Source organism: Rhyacophila brunnea, unplaced genomic scaffold, assembly GCF_057557595.1.
Source record: "Rhyacophila brunnea isolate RB1 unplaced genomic scaffold, BYU_Rbru_1.0 scaffold_20, whole genome shotgun sequence".
Classification (NCBI taxonomy): Eukaryota; Metazoa; Arthropoda; class Insecta; order Trichoptera; family Rhyacophilidae; genus Rhyacophila; species Rhyacophila brunnea.
Window position 1 is genome coordinate 3,169,359 of NW_028232860.1, and position 20,648 is coordinate 3,190,006.

A 20,648-nucleotide genomic window follows, 5' to 3' on the forward strand; every position below is an offset into this window, starting at 1 on the left:
GCATTATGAACATCTGATGATGTGCGAGCCATTGTACAGTGCGTGTCTACATCGAAAGTGCGTGAATTGGGTCGCGTTTGACTTACGCTCGTGCGCACAAGTTCTTTCGCACTCCTCCGCCGTTCTGAAGTTGTTCCCGTTGCCCTGGCATCCGGTGTAAATGAAGGACATGCAAGTGCCCTGCTCTTGGTCAAAGTACCAGCGCTTGTAATACGTTCCTCCGCAGTTGCCAGTCTCCACAGGCTGCCGGCACACATCCGTGACTAGTCGATACCGTGAAGGAAAAAGCCAAACGGCAATTATTGCTAAGCTCATTTAACGTTTAAGATTCTATGTAATAACATATCCTTAAGTTATGTGTTTTGAAGCAAAGATCCATTACAAAACGACACTTGTCACATGACATATTGCTGTTATATTTACGGGTAATAATTGTTAATTTAATTGTAGGTATATAAAATTGCATTGTGTAAGCTCGGCTACAAAATTCAGTTGTCTATGATCTTTTCAAAGGGTAGAGTTTGGTTCATATGGCCACAGAACCAAATATGTATACCAGTCCCGGCCATAATTGTATAAATTATATCCGTATCGGCCGTAACAGCATAGACTACATATGCACAGACCATTTGTGCATAAGCCATTTGTGCATAAGCCATTTGTGCATATGCCATTTTTGCACAGACCACAGCAGTTTAGGCTACATTTGCACAAGCCAAGAATATACTTTATTTGGTACCAACAACATAATATCGGTACACAGTGTCGATATTATTTAACATTGTAGTCTCGAGGGTATTTATTTATAATGTCAGCAACTCTGTGAAGAAGCTATTTAAAATACGATAAATTTACTACCATGACCAATAACCATGGATCTATGGCTAAGAGAGAGCATTTAATGAACATAAGTGGGATCTTTCATCCTACATAAAGTTGGTCCGGTTGAAACAGCAATGCTTTCAGTTTAATATTCCACCTTGACACACTTGTATTGAAGCACGAAAGAGACTGCAAGGTGAAGAGAGTGAAACAACACTAAGAACCCTATGCATAGTAATACTTACGTAAATAACTGGGCTAATGCATTATCTAACCAATTTTCAGGCATATAACGCAATATAATGCATAATAAATTGTCAAATGAATACGTATTGTAAACAGAAATCATCTTATAAATGAAAATTGTATTGAGAACTGATTATCCACACAAACACAAAAGACTAGCAGTATTAAAAATGACATTATATTATTATTATTCAAACTAAACCATTTTGACATTTTTTGTATTAGTGGATCAACTGAAATGGTGGTACAATACTTTGTAATTCAAGTGTATTGTACTAATACAAAATCTAGGATCGCTTTAAAGAGATAAAGCAACCATTAATATATTAATTAAAAAGATATTTTTAACTATTAATTTTTGATTAAATAATTTATATTGTGCGGTATTTCATGCTTTTTAGAATGTACGGAAAATCGAAATATTGAACATGGCAGCATTTTCGATAGCCAAATATGATGTTGCCATGTTATTTATGGTTTTACTATGCATAGGGTTCTTCGCATTTGGCACAAAGACATTTTACTTATATTTCGTATCTATCGCAGGAAGCCTTTTATACCTTTATGCTATGAATATTACCAATATATGACTAAGAAGAATTGAACTACAGAATGGTAATAATAAATTTAAGTACGATAACCGACCTTGTTCAGGGGTAGCCTCCGGTTCCACTTCGTCAGTTGGTTCCTGACGCTGAACGCAAACAGAGTAGCATTCGTCGGCCGTGGAGAAGCGATTGGGTCCACCGGAGCAGCCTCCGTAGGTGAACTCAAGGCACTGCTGGGTCTGCTCATCGAAATATACCTTCCTGAGGAGTTCCTCGCAAGGGCCAGGGTCACGGTCGTAACGGCACACATCTGCAAAATGGATATAGATTAGACGTATATTATAGTGGTGATAACTCCATACTATGTATTATCGACTTTTAGAAACCAAAATATTGTAAAATGATCTTCGATTAGCTTGTTCAGTAAGTAGATTCTGATAATATTCTACAGGTGCTAATCACCTCCTCTGACAATTTGCTGCGATGAGCTGTATCCATGCTGACTAAGTGGCTATATTATATTACTAAGCTGAGGTTTCTATATTGTGACCAGTGTTGCCAATTTAGTGTTTTTCTTGCCAGATCTAGCATTTTTCGATAGGCATCTCTAGCTTGCAAAAAACGCATCTGGCTTGTGGCGTTTTTACTAGCGTTTTTTAATGCCTCCAACAGCTTTAAATGTGTTGAAAAATGCTAGATATTTAGTTAATTTAATTTCATGCGACATTATAGACATTTTTTTTTGATTATATGAATATTATTTAATTTCATGAAGCAGTACTTTCATCTGAGTAAGAAATAACTCTATGCAGATCTCACCGATCTCTCTGAATTGTCCACACTGCCTCTCACACTGCTCTTCGGTGACGAAGCGATTAGCACTACCACCACAACCAGAATAAGTGAACTCTCGACATCTTCTGGTGTCGGCGTCAAAGTACCACGCCGGCACTCTCTTGTTGCAGTCGCCTGACGATACCGGAGCGTGGCATTGAGCAGGGAGCTCCCGTTCACGGGGTGGTTGGCGTTCTGGTTGGCGTTCCGGTTGGCGTTCTGGCTCTGTGTGACGCTCGGGCTCTGGACCCTAATAAAATCACAAATCAAAAATTAGATATTTTACAAATAGAAGAATATTTTTTAAATATTATGATTTGGTTCAGGCATGGTTTAATTTTAATTGAATATTAAAAACTAACCGACACCATCTACAATTTGTATTCATAGTTCTGTGGAGTTCTATGTGGGTCATCAATGTGAGGTTCGATTTAAGTTACCACTGTGGGAGTCGTCGACGTGTCGTAGGTCATGGTGTTGAGTATTATGATGAAAAAGTTGAAGATGGATGCAGGAGCGAGTTTTATTTGCGGCCTAACGATCAGTACAATTGTATGTTACAGTAGTTATATTACAATAATAAACTTTCGAAAACGGATCCGAGGTCCGTATCTTGATACAATAAGATGTTGTGCGGGACGATACGAAGATTGAGATACATAGTAACAGACCGGAAACGTATATTCGAGTGACATTTCCGATGGATATTCGCTCTTTATACAATCAAAATAATATTATTTTTATTGAAATAATCGATTCAGCTATTATCTGGCGTTTGCGTCAATGGATGACTGACTAAGTGGAAAACGAATATGCGGAACTTATTATTGCGGTCAGCTCATTACTGAGTTTGCTATAATTTGACACTACTGAAAATAGATATTTAATTTGTAATTCTATATCTCTATAGTTCAATGAAAACAAATAATTGTGACTGACAAAGTTTAGTGTGCACTATTTCTGTCAGATATCCACAGCCTACCTCCACTCTTCACCACTGACGTCATACATGGTGATGATGTATTTGCTTACCTGTGTGACTGGCAAGATAACATTGGGATCTTCTGGGGGTCCTCTTTTGCAGCGTTGGTCGCATTCCTCCCTTGAGCCGAACCTGTAATCAAGACGACATACCAACAATAATTTTCGGAAGAGGGTGCTGAAATTCTACCCCATAATTGTGATTAAATATCTTCAAGGATGGAGTACAATATGTTAGGTTTTCTAATGAACGGTTTCCATGGTGAGAGTAATAATATAAGAAGAGTGGGTATTTTTCGGCAAAATAAATCCGTGTTTCTTGTGTATAACGCACAGAAGAATCTCAATTTTATTATTATTAACTTAACTATGAAACGTTATACCATCATGTTGCTTCTCAGCAACCGCTTCCAAATTTAAACACAACATAGTTAACCATATTATTTGTAACTAAAAATAATTACCACTTATTTTATATTTAACACAAAAACAATAAATTTCAGCAACACGTACTCACAGTTTTTAAATGACTGTAATCATCCAAACCAATAGTATCAAAACTTGTTCCAAAATACCTACTAGTATTTTGAATACTATATAGAGCGGTTGGCGTGCGTATGCGACATAAGTCTCATACTAAACTGGAACTAAAACTTAACTCCGTATTAGTATTTGAAATATTGGCTTCAATAGAATCGCTAAAAATACACTGAGCTTGTCTTAATGTCCCATTTATTATAAAATTTTAAACACATTTAGAATTTATGAGTTGCTTTTGTTATGTTATAATATTCTTGTTAACATAAAATGAATAACAATGATTTTTTTACTGTAACCTGCGTCACCTCAGTCACCTCATCACATTTCCGAGGGAATAATATGATGCTACAGAAAATTTATGACCTATTTGTTCATACATAAGATGATGTCATTCGCATGCATAGACTAATAAATCAAAATATAAATGTATTCTAGTGCTATCACGCTCGCGCGCATTTAATGTCAATAGTATTGAAAGTCTACAAACTAGCCAGCGACTCGCGATGATATCATCACAAGTTTTTTGGAACAAGTTTATTGGGCCACACGTACTGAGTATGGGTAGTTTCATCCGATACTTGGGTACACAAACCGGTGACAGTATTTCCAACTCACCTCTAATGTTTACACGTCATGCATTTTCTTGTTATGGCAGCAATAATACGTACTGTCAGCAGTAAATCCGTGCACGTGTAAACGGGGTATTATGTATCAATTGCTTAATGTATTTTAATTGTATTAAAATCTTATTTTTGGTCAATCTTCATAATATTAACTATTTTGAAAATGCTGAAATGAAAAAATTATGCACATAGATAGGCCAATTTTCCTATTAAAATTTTTGGTTAATAAGACACATTTTTTGTTTTGCATAATATGGACATGCATCAATTTTTTCGAGCACTACACCTAACAGCGATAGTTTTGTAACATCGATTGGCTACCCGTCCGTGTAAGATTTGTACAGTTAGAATTTTGACAGAAATGTGAGATAGGACCACAGAACAGATTAATAAGATAGAAATCTAAAAGCCATCGCCATGGACCAAACATTTTATGACATTTATCATATTTTATCAGGCAATAAAATCCAAGAAAAAGAAAGTGCGCCGACTGCCCTCAAATATTAAATGCGCGTTTCATTTACGTGACCAACTTTAATGCATAACTTAATTGAAAATAACATAATATTGTTTGACACGTGTTTAAGTTAATCTCATATTTTCCACACTCATGATCTGTAGCCTATTATATACCACACCCAGTAGGATAAGCCAGTTCCTATTATTTTTTTGTTCTCTAGGTAGGACATATTGGTAGAAAGCTCGTGATACATCATCGTGATTAAGGTGGAGTGTAATGACGAGTGACATTTTCAGACGAAATTACAAAATATGAACATAAAAATGTTTTAATTTATCAATATGATGCTAACATTATGAAAAAGTAAAACATTATATAATATTTGAGGTTTCACGGTTGTTTTTTATCGTAGTAGATTTTTGGGTTTCCACCGTGTGTCCTTCTTTCCTCGACGTTTCGGGCTCGTTGCAGAGGCCATTATCAAGAGATGATATGTTTTATGATGAAATGTAGTGTGGGTATATGAATGTAATTAAATTGAAATCCATAGAAACCCTGAAAATATTAATAGGGATAATGGATTACCGTTAAAAACGGCACTATCAGCAAAATCCAATATTCGAGCCGGTATCTCTGGTCGTAACGATTGACACATTACTCTGAGCAACGTTTGCTCTTAGCTGAAGGGATTCCTTTTGACATTCTTATAGCAACGTTTACATTCATATACCTACACTACACTTCATCATAAAACATATCATCTCTTGATAAAGAAACGTCGAGGAAAGAAGGAAGAAGGACACACGGTGGAAACCCAAAAATCTACTACGATAAAACATTATACTGAATATATTATTTTCTTTAATTCAAAAATAAATTTTCAATTTAAAAAACTTTTAATGTATGATTTGAATCCGTTGGTACCTACATTCAAATGGCAGTGATTTTACCAGTGCGGTGATCACCATTTTAACACTTCACTTTGTCATCTCGTATGATTTATGTATTTTGTGCGATTAAATAAAAATCTGCAATATGTTATTGATTTGAAAGTAATTTCACTTTAGAATCTTACCAATCATATATAAATAACTATAAGATAAAAAGAACTTTTTAGATACAACATTTTTAAATTCTGTTGAACCATATAAACTTGACTTGACTAGCTTAAACGATCAAAAAAATTTGTACTTGTCATGTCATATTGATTTCCATAGTAACACACGTATATATTAATAATTTAGTTGCTAGGACCCCAGAGCCCTAGCAACCAATAATTGTGTCGAAATAACTTTTCATACAAAACAGAATTAACTGAAAATGAATTAAATTCTACTATGGCTAAAAGTATTAAACAAATGCATTGGCATCGTGTTCTGATACATTCTAAAAGTTTCAAATGTCTAGCTAGTCAGGAAGTTAGTTAAAAATCGATTGCAAGATTTGTACCGGACAAAGAACCACCGGACAAATAAGAATACGAGCTAAGAAAAATGTTGTAATAAAATACTGGTCAAATGAATTTTTAAAACAAAAGAATATTTTCATTGTTAAAATTTCATCAAATTTATCAATTACAAAACAAATGCATTATTCACAAATTAAGAAAGACAAAATACAATAAGTAATCCCATAAATATGATTTATACATTATCGTCAAAAAAGAAACATTATTATAAGAATTATTATGACTTTATGATAATAATATTTTAATCTATTTCAAATACAACTTTCAAAATTGTGTCTTTTTATTTAATCCATCGGTGATACTTCAGAAAGTCGGAATTTTCTCCCACCACAGCGAATGGGGGTTATGTTTTCAAAGCCCGCCCCCACTGCGTTCGACAGAGATTTCCTTGAGAAGGTCCTCCTTCCCGAAACTGGATTCATCCGCCTCAGCCATCCTGGCGAATCTCGAGTACGCTACATCGCCAGACTTGATAGCAGACATCATCTGAATGTAATCTGTTAAATCCAACCGTCCATGGTACAAAGTGTCAATGTCGCTCAACAGAGAGTGCATTTCTTCCCCTTTGATTTTCACCCCTGTCTCTTTGAGTCCTCTTCTGATATCGTTGACGGAGACAAATCCCTTCCCGTCTTTATCGATGATCTGGAAGCGCTCGGTGTACAGCCGGACCTCATCTTCGGTGAGGTTAACGGGCGGTCTGTTTCGGCTGGTGCGGTTCACCGCCTGACCCATTTCGTTATACAAGAATTCGGTGGCTTCACTTTCCTGTTTCTTTTTCTCATCGTCTGACCATCCGAGCTCATCAGCCATGATGGCGACGATACCAGGAAGGGCTTCTTGAGCCGCCTGCACATTCAAGAAAGCAAGACGGAGACGTCGGGCTATCATATCGACGGCGGTGTAAGCGTACTCTCGGATGCCATACCTGACATCGGCTTCGATATACGGGAAGTCCTGGTGTATCTTGCGGCCGACGATGGGCCAACGTTTACCCGTCAGAGCCGCCATTTTTGCCACTGTAAACGCTCGATCTCCGTAAGACATTGCCAAATGTCGAGCCACCTCGTATTCCAAGCCAAAGTCTTGCACCAGTCGGATGTACATGGTGGGGCTCCACTCGTGAGCTCCTTCGATGATAAATCCGTCCGTCTGACATTCCCAGTGTGGCGGATTCAGTTTCGCGGATTTAATAGCGGCATCGACAGCTTCGGAAGCCATGGCTCTGTAAGTGGTCCACTTTCCGCCGGCAATAGTAACGAGACCGGCCAAACTTACATGGACGATGTGGTTCCGGGCCAGCGATTGAGTGTCCCTCTTGCTGGGATCCGACACCAACGGTCGAATGCCACTCCACGCCGACAGCACATCGCCTCGTCTGACTACGACGTCCGGATTAAGATAATTCTTAACCTCCTGGAGGATGAATGAGATCTCGTCCTCTGTTGGTTTGGGATGATGAGTGACTTCGCATGGAAGATCAGTCGTTCCGGCGACGGTGTGCCCGAGCCACGGAAGAAAGAAAATAACCCGGCCGTCGGACGTTGACGGATCGAGCAGGCCCATCTGTTCCGCACAGTAATAACCCGGAAGAACGATATGGACGCCCGAAGACGGACGGCAGATCTCATTAACCGTTGGATCGTCCATCTTTCTAATGGAATCAGTGAACGGTCCCGTTGCATTAATTATAGATTTCACTCGGACGTCCCATTCCTCACCGGACATTTCATCTCTTAACCGAGCTCCACTGAGTTTGCCGGAGGTCTTGTGCAGCTTAATAACAGAGACATGATTAGCAACAGTTGCTCCGTGTCGGGCAGCTGTTAGAGCTATTGCCAAATTCATTCGGGCGTCATTCTGCTGCCCATCATAATAGACAATCGCTCCACAGAGCTTGTCTCTTTTAAGCATCGGAAATAATTCTAAAGCATTTTTCTTGGACAGATAGTAGGAACTCTTAAGGTTATGGTCGCCAGCTACAAAGTCATACATTTTTATTCCAAGCCAGAAGTAAGGAATTTTCCACCATGTATAGACGGGCAGCATGATGGGCAATGGATGTGCCAGATGAGGGGCGGAAGCCAGAAAATTAGAGCGTTCGTGGAGGGCCTCCTTCACCATCCTGTACTGCTCGAAGTCTAAGTGCGTCATGGCTTTCTGCAGGTAGCGCACCCCTCCGTGGATCAGCTTCGTACTTCGGCTGCTCGTGCCACTGGCAAAGTCATCCGCATCCACCAGCGCTGTCCGCAGACCTCTTGTAACAGCATCCAATGCGCATCCGGCACCGGTGGCACCTCCTCCGATGATTAACACATCGAATACCTCTCCCGCTCGCAAAGCTTTCAGCTGATCAGACCTCGGAGGTAAGTGTCTCTTCGGAGGATTCGTAGCCTCAGCGCGGACCGCCGTAAAATTTCTTATAACTTTATCTTTCTCGTTGAAGAGATGAACAAAAAGAGTGGCACTCGCCACTGCAGCTGCGGTGCCGGTCACCAATCTTCTCCACCTTCCCGACATATTATCCTAACTGTTTGCACAGCATCTAAAACTACATAAGCATGATACACATGCTACTTTAGTTATTACACAAAGTTCATGTTGGCCAAAGAATTGTCTGACAGAAATAACTGACTCATGTGAAACATGACATGAAATTTATTTGCCTCAAATGATTTCAATGTTCTGCATTGACATTAAAAATACTATGAAAATAAAACAAAAGAACAATAATTGAATGTCAAATGTCAAAATATTTGAATAAGGAAAATGATCACATTAAATACCCATAGCCCCAAGAGGTGTGATGACCACAATATATCAGATGTTGGAAAGCCTCAACATCCTCATTCCATTTGTTACAACTTATTATTTGTATAAACCTCGAACCAAGTTCTATTTCGTCAATCAAGACAAAAATTTCTGAATTGCCTGAATTCACAAGCAGACCAGGGAATTGAAATTGGCAAGAAAGTTCTATATTTTGACAAAATCCTGAGTAAACCCTCGATGAGCTAGGTACTTTATAAGCTGCTTGGTGGCGAATTTACAATCTGCTTGTAAACTCGCCTAGTGTCATCATTGAACAAGCTAACAAGCAGATTGTAAACAATCTACCGAGAAAAGTTGAAAGCCGGTCAACTTTACACGCTACACTCTGGCGTGTGGGCCTACTGGGTCTGAGCAGTAGAGCAATAGTAGCGACCTCCCGGTAAAAAAACGAACTACTCAATACGTCCTGTCAAAATAGTACCAAAAATGACGGTTTCAACTCGCATGCTTGTTGGCTTCTGAGCGAGTGGAAAGTTTTGTTTGTCATCATCACGATCATACTAGCCGACTCGCCCGCCTTTAAATTTGCCAACACGCAGTTTGTAAAGTAGCTCAATGTCATTGAGGCTTAAGTAGCAGTAATTGCAACTATTTAATTGATCAAATTTTTTAAAGTGTATTTTCTTGGTACAATATGGTTAAATTTGTAATAAACATTTGACTTATTCATTTTCAAATGTAATATTATTTTCGTTGGGGGGTAAGACAGAGAAGATTAAGAGCACCTGCTCTACTGCAAGGTTACAAAGTGCTGCCGTTTGAAAATAATATGTTTATCATGAGTTTATAACTCTCATCAAAAATCTCATAGTGGAAACATCCATTATTTATTATAGGCTATAAAAAAAACTTACCTGTTGCCATTTCCTTCACATCCTCCATAGGCGAATGAGCTGCAAGAATCAGTGTTTTTATCGTAGAACCATTGCTTCTCAGAGGCTTCGCAAGGCCCTGCTGACATCGGCAATTGGCAGATATCTGATGAGAAAAAAACACTCATTAATTAAAACACTAACTATGTAAGTAAACAAAGCAGCAGGCTTCAAACTAGAACGTGAGCCGCCGTTTTGTTTTTTTTTGTACAAGTACAATCGTTTGTTTCAAAAATTGACTACCTTTAAAAATCCTAATGCGGAATGCATATAAGATTCCTTCTATCTGGAGTCAAAGTTCTTTGGTTTTGTTTAACCATTTAATCGTCTTGTTTCCTCCACTTTACCTCACTAACTTTTAAGGAATTACACATAACAAAGGAGGAGCCATTCATTTAACGATTTTAAATACATGTCCGGAAACTTGTACATATGCAGTGCAGACCGTCCAACCTCTTTGGGTCGTATAGTACTGACATAAAATTAATGTCTAAATAAAACACGGTTCTTATCGGTTTACACTTTACAGGAAGCCAGCAGCAAACAAATTTTGAAAATAGCCGATATACTGGATTAATAAATTAGTTAGGTTAGGTTATGTTTCAATTCTTGAATTCCTGAATTTTTCCAAAATCAACTAAGCAAATTGAAATAATGTTCATATTGAATCTAATAAAATTGGAGACTGTATAGTAGACGGTCACCTCTTTCCGATAAGAAAGCTCATGGCGAACTGTGCCACGGTGAAATGTTTTACGTACAATTTACATGTAACCTTTTAAAGGACCTATTAATTAATTCCTTACCTTGTACATGAGAGCAGTGAGACTCGCATTCGTCTCTCTCCTGGAAATTATTCTGGTTTCCTGGACAGCCTCCGTACAAGAACTGTTTACAGACGCCATTGTTGCTGTCATAAAACCAGCGAGGCATAGCCGCACGGCAATCCCCTTGTTCAGATGGCAAGAAGCAGTATTCTAGAAATTAATTAACATTGTTTCGATGAAACTAAAGACCATTTCATAGTGTTAAACATTCGGTAATGTATGGACAATTGCTTGAATTAAAAAAGCGGAGGGGAGCACACGTGGCGCCATGCAAGCCGGCTCTCACATCAGAATTCGCCTTGTTAGCAACATGTCGAAAATGTCGATTTGATGTCATCGTTATTCACAAAACACACGTTGCCAAATGGATCTGCGCATGCGACTGTTTGTTTGATAAAAACATCTCGCTGTTGCAAATCGACACGCCGCATATGACTTTCCTACTTGTCGAGATCGGCTCCGCCGATATGAGCTAGCCTACGCACTTGCACAAACCGATCTCATCGACAATTTAATCTAGAATTTAATCTAAAATTCAATATTTTCGCCTTCTACTTAAATTTCTGCGGTACCAATACATAATAATCGCCGTTTTTGCGTCTGATGACATATTTGTGTAATGGCGTTTGACGTCTAGCCAGAGTATATTTGGACGTTTCGAAAGATTACGCGCGAGTGTCGCTAGGTAGATACGCGAGGTCGTAACATGTAACACTGGGTCGCCGGTCTCGGAAGATTTGATTGATGAATAACGATGATGTCACATCGACGTATTTAACACGTTGACGAGTTTTGATAGGAGAGCCGGCTTACATGTTGCTTGACTTTATTTATTATATAAACAGACAATATTAAATTAAGATAATACGCTAGATTCCTATTGTAATGTAAATATAGCGTACCTGATCTGAAGGGCTCAGAAGGTTCTTCTGGTTGCCGTTCTGGTTGTCTTTCTGGTTCCCTTTCTGGTTCCCTTTCTGGTTCCCTTTCTGGTTCTCTTTCTGGTTCCCTTTCTGGTGGTGGGGCGACTGTGGTTGGCGGTTGCTCATTGCAACGGACCTCACACTCATGCTCCGACATGAAACTGTTCTTGTTTCCGCCGCATCCTCCATAGTAGAACTGGCGACATCTACGTACCAATGCAATTAAGAAATTCAATAATACAATAAAAAAGCTAGATCTTTTGCAAATATCTGTCAAACTTTGAAATATAGCTTACTCAACACTTGAGCGGGCACCTTGCATGATTTTGCATAGGAGCTTAATATTTCTAGCTACACCACTTCACACATGGAGCGCCTAGTTTCAAATCTTTCTAAAACAGTTTTTGAAAAATTTTGAGTTAGATAATAATTGTAGGTATTTAGATGGATATTTTTTCTACATATAATTCTAATTCAATTATTGAAATTTAAAAAACACCGAAAACCGTCAATTCGTATGATCAAAAATTATGGTAAATTTCAAAACCCGTTAAAATGGTTGGGTGTGCTTTTCAAATACCCCTAAAATGGATAAACCAAATTACTCTTTAGAATGTACGAATTAAATAATAAATACATAAAGTTCACATATTTAAGAGTATGCCAAAATATTAAAAGACAATTATTCAAGAAATGAATCTAACCGAATGCTATGTCTTCCAAGTATTGACAATGGTCAACTAAGGTAATATGCTCTAGTCATTTAAGTAAGAATACGTCATAAATTTTCTCAATTTTACCTCTTGTCACGCAGAGCCTAAAACATTAAATTTACTATTTGGCCCATTACAAAAAAAAAATATCGACCCGTGGTTTAGATATGGTTACATGTAAATTGTAAAACATTTCGCCATGGCAGAGTTCACCATGAGCTTTCTATCGGAAAGAGATGACCGTATACTATACAGTCTCCAATTTTATTAGATTCAATATGAACATTAATTCAATTTTCATAGCTGATTTTGGCAAAATTCATGATAATTCAAGAATGAAAATGTAGCCTAACCTAACAAATAATCCAGTATATCAGCTATTTTCAAAATTTATTTGCTGCTGGCTTCCTGTAAAGTGTAAACCGACAAGAACTGTGTTTTATTTAGACATGAATTTTATGTCAGTACTACTATACGACCTAAAGAGGTTGGATAGTCTTTAACATACGGCCATATATTTCCGATACAACATTTCACAGTGAAGTGTGATACGGCGAACTGCAAACATACAAGTTTCCGGACATGTAGGTATATATGGATAATGCTTACCTCTTAGATGCAGAATCGTAGAACCATCTCTCCACATATTTATCACATTCTCCCGTCTCCGATGGTAGAGTACAAACATCTTGAACTGAATTAAAATGTTTAAATTTATTACATCAAAATAACATAATTTTTATTACAAATAATATTGGTCTGATTTAATGTAGATGGTTTATTTATAACGGCAAAATGATCATAAAGTTTCTAAGCAAGAATATTTCATGCTTCGAACAACCATGCTTCGAACAACCATGCTATTTTCAATACTTAGGGTAGAAAGAATAATGACAGTTTTTATTTGTAATTCCATCTATGAAAGTAAATTTTTTATAAAAGAGGAAAATGTTGTCACTCCGGATGGCTACCAATGACGTCTTAAGACGCGAACTTTTCCGTGAACGGAACGCCGCTCATACAAAAATGACGTTTTTGGACGTCCCGCTTTAAACAGGATTTTAGTAACGTAAATCAATTATTTTAGACATACAAATATGTTGAACACACAACGACATATATTGTGAATATCGTCACATACTCAGAATTGAAACAGAATTCGTTTTTACCACTTGAAACGTAAATTGATTTAAAGTTTTTATCTTTGCAATAAAATTCGCAGCGTGCAAGGTAGCGCCATACATACACCTACCGGCAGTAAAAGGGTTACCTATCTAATAACAATGTATTGTTTTTAATACTCACAGAATATCTATATAGTCCGGACTACAGGCGATGGTTTCCTCAAACAATTCACCATCATTTACTTTTTTAAATATACAATATAATTACAGCAGAATATTAATTATCCAGACTAAAAAGTTATATAAACAATCTGCATTATGAAAAATCCAGATACCTAATTGCTAAAAGTTTTTGTCTTGTTATTATACAACAATATTAAGAAATTGTGTGTTTCATTTTTGGTTTCTCTGTGTAATTCAAATACCTACTTATTGAGATGTGTATAGGTTTTATCGATTTTATTGTCATGATTTAGTAGTATTAGGCCTTTCGCTCATGGAGAAACTAAAATCCGACGAACTGGTTGCTGATAGAACTCATTAACCGGCCAATGACTGATGCTTCACACACGTCGCTACTGAAACCCACCTCATACTGTCAAATCCATTGTCTTTCCTACGTCATTCTAAGCTTTTTCCGTAATATCTTTACGGGAATATTCTGGCAGCCTGTAATTATAAAAGCAGGAGTATTTCCCAACTTCTGCCACAAATAAATCGGTTCGAACATCTTTAACTTTTGATTTCTTAACTTGTTATTGCTTTTAGTGCTACCTACCAATTTTGGTAAAATATGATTTTTCATCGAATCTACTGATATTGACACCATCATTTTATGGGAGACTGGAAACTGAAAGACTGGGAGACTAGCATGTCACGTCTCTTCAGTTTAGTAGCGAACATTTTGAAACTGAGAGATTACAGTCTTGCCATGAACGAGCCGCCATTGAAATACATTAGCTAGATACTGGCTGGAATTTAATTTCAGTCTCGTCTTTTTTGAGTATTCTCGTGAGCAGAAGGCCTTATAGTTCTCTCTGACTCCCTCTTTTAGACATGTCATTACCATTGATATAATGTCATATAGGATAATATGCTTTTAAATTCGCGTAGGATTCACATTCATAGAGTTTGAAAGATAATAATGATTGTAATGTTTCGCATAAGGCAATCAGGGCGGTTCGTTGGCCGCCCATAAGTATGAAACAGTGTACAGACAATGATGTTTTAGTTATATCGTTATTGTGCTGCTAACTTCACAGTGATAAAAAAATAACCAACGAGATATTACATAGGCGAAACCTACAATCTGTGGTTTTGAAATTTGTTAGATTTCTTTTTAATAGTTTCAATTGAACCCTTCTTTGGAAAAGTAGCGTAGCCGTGACATCTTCATTTTAAGATAATAGCGATATTTTAAGATAATAGCGATTCAATGCAACAGTTCAAAAACTTTGTGATACATGCTGTACGTCATCACTTCATGACTTCTGTTGTAGAAATTAAATAACGATTTTTAGTTGGTGTACATCAATTTATGGCGTGTCATTTAAACTTATTTAAGGAAAACTAGCATTATCGAGATAATGCTATTTTTCTGGAGAAAGACACAATTATCATCATATAATTATATCGTCACCTCAATACTACAACTAGATAACATGATTTTCACTGTTTTTGAGATAGTTATAGAATATGATTCTACATTTACTTCTCTAGAAAATGATAAAACAATGTAAGTCAGAAGTTAATGGGAACTGTATTAATTTTGTGTTTGAAAATATTAGATAACTTTAAAACCATAAATGCATTATTAAATAAATAAAATAATATATCTACAATATTTTTTCATACAAATGAACATAATTTAATTGTTTTCAATTAGACAAGCACAATTTTCCATTTTTATTTTAAATAATAGTATTATAGCCTTAATTTTATGTTAACCAAGTAAAGTTTAAATTTCATTTTCCCAACAATGACCAAATCGGAGTTATCTAGTTGCAGTATTGGGGTAACGACATATGTATGGTTTAACACAAACATAAAGTTAGTAGCTTGACAAGACATCTAAAAATCACATAAAATGGCGGCGGTTAATTATTTGCCAACTAACCGTAGGGCTTGGGGCAGGTGCCCTCGCAGGACTCCTCGCTGTCGAACTGATTGGCGTTGCCTTCGCACCCCGTGTAGTAGAAGGGCACGCATTTGCTCTGCGTCGAGTTGTAGGACCACTTGGCCTGCTTCTCCTCGCACTTGCCGGCAGATTGCGCCTCCAGGCACACGTCTACAGGTTAACCAACACCGAAAGCATGCAATTTTTGCGGCAAGCATTCACAACAACAACACCAAGCAAAACGGTGACAGTTGGACAAAATATGATAACCTATGATACTTTGAAGTAAGTATAGTAAAATGGACAAAAAATTCTTGTAGGTAGGTTTTTTTTTATTTTTTTGATACATTAAGGGCGGACATGCTCAGCGTAGGTCAAAATGGAGCTTTTATTGCATTTTCAAAGCATGATCCTGGACATTCCTTAAACGTTGTAGATAATCTATTTATATAATTTTGAAGCCTTATTGTCCTTTATATTTATTTTAAACATTTGATGACTGCATAAAGTATTTTTATTACATAAAATAGTATTCTTTTAAACCTCTCGCTCTAATGTTTTCTCTCGTAAAAAGAAAAATCTGTTAATACAAACCTCCACTCTGTAGAGGCCCATAATATGATCTTATCAGGATCGGACATGGTCGAAAAAAAAAAAAAAAACACTGTGAAGTTGCTTTGGAGCAAAAATGGCAATAATTTATTATCTATTATTAGAATGTCCAATACACTTCTTGATAAAAAAAATTAATGTACAGTTATCATATTTTGCTCAATGTCACGAAATTCAATGTTTAGAAGAAAATGCAGAGTAATAATTTGATGAAGCGAAAGTATTCGCATACTAATATGGGCAAATCATTTTACAATGACACAATACCAATACAACTGCAGACCACTCTTGCACGACCCATGGTGCCACTGTAGGATGATTTACCCATACCTACTCATGAATTTAATTATATTATGTTAATAGTTTAATGGGAAGCCAATATGAGATTAAATTTAAAACCCTAAAATTTGCAAGTATAAGTATGCAAAGTATGGTATTCCTAATATTTTTAATTACCCCATTAACAGTGGCGAAGGCTCCATACTAAGCGATTATTTAAAGCTTACCTTCTATTTTCAAGTATTTAATTTAAATAAATAAATATCTATATTGTCTAGGACTAGGTTATAATAAAAATATTGATTGTCATCTATTGTCGGTATTTAGAAGTAGAGCGCTTAATTTAGTCAAGTTTCGAATCAAAAATAAATGACGGAACGTCACAACGTGAGTGCTATTTTTGGAATTACGTCGATCATAATCGAAGCCGAATTTTCTACCGCAATTCAGTTGCCAACTTCATATATGTCTGCGTTTTTGTTCCAGACTTGGAAGCGTTACAGGACAAGCTTACGCGCTATGTTGATTTGTTTATTGTCTATGATTATCTTTATAAGCAAATAATAAATATTAAGGATGATTAAAAAAAAAAATAATTATTGTGTTCGATCACATATAATTTATAAATTGTTATTAAAAATAAATATTGTATTAATTCGCGATTATTATTTAGGTTACTTCAGTCATAGACGAACATAACATGCTATTCACAGTTCATGTCATATTGACATTTCAAAGCGGTGATAAAGTTTTATTTTATAATACAAAATTCAGTGTGTTACTGTGTTTTGAATGTGGATAAATTATCCCATATTGTACTGAAATCATTCGCCAGTGCTTTAAATATATAAGTATTTATTTAATTGTGTAGTGTCCCGATCGAAGATGTGCGAACGATTGCATTTAAAAAAAATCATTCCCGAGTTTGACGTTTCTTCAAAAAATAAAAATTATCAAAGCTTGATCTTCCTAGGGTTCATTTAGATTTGAATACAGCAAAAAAACTTATATTAGACATTTTCACAACAATTTATATGATAAATATTAGTTTTAACTGGCAGTTATACATTAAACAAACTTTTTTGTTGGCGATGCGTATTGTTTGCTAAAGAAAAGTCTGCGTGGAATTCTATTGCCATAAGTGATTTAAATAATTTGACAAATTCAGCGGTGAAACCTATGACCAGTGTGTCATTGTCATTAGTGTGCACCTATTGATCAGTAGTAATATCATAAGTATTATCTTCTTATTTCCCGTAAGTCACCTGACAAGTGTGCTCTTTTTCTCTGATCTCCACAGCTTACCTCTTTCCAAAAGTCACCCTTCGCCACTGCCCATTAATAATTATCAAAAGAAATAAATCAAAACATATATATTATAATTAGGTAGATGGTATAAAATTCTGCAAGAATATCATTCCAATGGCCCTGATATACATATAAGTAAGTTTTGCGAGTTGTCACTATTAAACATACATAATTTTGAAAACACTTCTGAGAAAATATATTATAACCAATAGAAAAAATCTTTTTTTGTAAAAAGTAAGACAGGAATCGAACCTGCATCTCTCGGGTTTCGCGCCCATGCACTTAGACCACTATGCTATAGGCGTCATACTTAATTGCGACAAATTTTAACTAATGGCTCTCAATACTCTCTGAAGCGCTTTCCAAATTGATTTACTATTGGCGATCTGCTTTTGTATTTTAAATCAAAGTAGGTATTACTTTAATTACTAACCGACGTCACAGATCACTCCAAGATTTTCAATTAACAATTTTTTTATTCAATGAATAATTCAGAAGATTTAAGAATGTAACATTCTAATTATTGAACATACATAATTTTGCAAACACTTATTATGTATGTTCAATAATTAGAATGTTACATTCTTAAATCTTGTGAATTATTCGCTGAATAAAAAAAATTATTAATTATAATTAGTAAATTTTTAAATGAAATTGAAATCACTTAGTAAATTCAAGAGACAAATTGGTTTGAAGTATGTCTCACCATAGAGACGTCTCGCGAACCTTACCCGTGTAGCTATCAGGCCCTCGATTGCACAGTGTTTTGCATTTATAGGCGAAGCGATATACTTATTCTATTAATGCATAACATGGCCCGATTACTAATTCTACAAAACCATAATAAAAGTAAAACAGAGTGCATAACTCAAGATGCGATAAAAATAATCTAATAAGATATATTAGAAATATAATATTGTCATATTTTAGACAATATATTTTCATCTACTGTTCTAATATATATATATTAATATAATATATAATAAAAGAAGAAAATTCAGTGATCGAATCATAATGGTATGATTCACTTACTATTTTTTGCCTTAGCAGAACAAAATAAGTAATAAGGCAGTAAGAATGAGATAAGCTTACAGTCAAATAAATAATAAATAATAGAAAAACCAAATATCTACTGTTATTATACTGTTCTAAGCAAGAATGCAGTATATACTATTTTCAGATAGACACAGAGTTTGTACAATATCTAAATGATATCGTTTAAATTAGCTTATGATTCCAGCGCATCTATTCTTTACACAAGACTGCTATCGGCAGTTATCCGCAGCAATTGAGGGTAGTTCATCATATTTATGTATTGAGGCGGTTAATTGTTACAACAAGTTAACCGTCTGAACTGTCAAAAAGTGCTATGTTTTAACAGCACCTCTCTTGGTTGTGTTAACTTTTACAGCGAGATAGACAGTTTTGACAGATTAGACGGCTAACTTATTGTAACAATTATCATACTTCAATACATAAATATGATAAACTACCCTCGATAGCTGCCGATAGCAGTATTGTGTAAAGAATAGATGCGCTGGAACAATTTTATGGATGAATTTGTAACTATCAGAAAATTTAGATTCTCTTCATTGGCAGCGCGAAAGTATTGGAAAATTAAGGCATTGTGTTGTTTGCCCAGCCATCAACGTATTGGTGTGGGTCGATTGTTAGCGCCCAGTATCAGTTGAAGAACTGTCTTCAATAAAGACAGTTACTACTTCAACATCTTTGTCAAAATACAGTAGAGTAATCTACATTGAGAGTGCCGCTAAGTAACGCGAAGATCCGATAGAGATCTTAATAATTCTATACATTTTAGTATCAACGTAATATTCTCTGATAATATGTAGATACCGCATATGTGCTTAGTTAGGTCTAACATCCGGAAGAATAACCATATTACAGTATATCCAATACTAACTAAGAAGCTGAAACACAAACTGATTACATTCCAATACAATGTCATTACGCAAATGATAAACCACTGACTTTTCATTGATCCAGGTGTGTCGCATTTTTGCACGCAGGCGGCCTCGGAAATGAACTTGTTGCGATTTCCTTCGCAGCCTCCCCACGTGAACGGACGGCATCTTCTGCTCTCCGGTTCGAATGACCACCTCGTGAAGTTACCGGCACAGCTTCCAGGATCCGCTTCCATGGTGCATTGGCCTAAAATTTAGACAAAATTAACATGGTTATCGCCACCTAATTCATCAGTTCATCTAAGACTCCATACGGCAATTATTTAAAGAAAAATGTAATTTAAAATTATAAAACATCCATTGAAAGTAATTCTAACAAAAGTTAAATAGATCGATTGCAGGAACAATTTAGTTGAATGTACCCATTGCCCTTCCAAAGGGTTGTCCGTATTTGACATAACACCTTACAGGGGTAAATGGTATGATATAATAATATGGGTTACATGTTAATTGTATGTAAAACATTTCACCGTGGCACAGTTCGCCGTGAACTTTCTTATTGGAAAGAGATGACCGTATATAATACAGTCTCCAA

At 36.1% G+C, this 20,648-nt stretch overlaps 1 protein-coding gene and 1 pseudogene across 1 annotated transcript in view; both read right to left on the bottom strand.

The window, feature by feature from the left end:
* The window catches only part of Ppn (proteoglycan-like sulfated glycoprotein papilin), a 326,333-nt gene that overhangs the window by 17,140 nt on the left and 288,545 nt on the right, over window positions 1-20,648 (bottom strand). The window contains exons 34-43 of the mRNA XM_085948667.1: window positions 20,121-20,300; window positions 15,930-16,100; window positions 13,299-13,383; window positions 11,956-12,182; window positions 11,033-11,203; window positions 10,209-10,332; window positions 3,483-3,564; window positions 2,436-2,700; window positions 1,714-1,926; window positions 87-263 (exon numbers count right to left, since the gene is read on the bottom strand). Of these exons, the coding sequence (XP_085804793.1) occupies window positions 87-263; window positions 1,714-1,926; window positions 2,436-2,700; window positions 3,483-3,564; window positions 10,209-10,332; window positions 11,033-11,203; window positions 11,956-12,182; window positions 13,299-13,383; window positions 15,930-16,100; window positions 20,121-20,300 (1,695 nt within the window). The remainder of the gene's footprint in view (window positions 1-86; window positions 264-1,713; window positions 1,927-2,435; window positions 2,701-3,482; window positions 3,565-10,208; window positions 10,333-11,032; window positions 11,204-11,955; window positions 12,183-13,298; window positions 13,384-15,929; window positions 16,101-20,120; window positions 20,301-20,648) is intronic.
* On the bottom strand, window positions 6,874-9,042 carry LOC147071083 (glycerol-3-phosphate dehydrogenase, mitochondrial pseudogene; annotated as a pseudogene).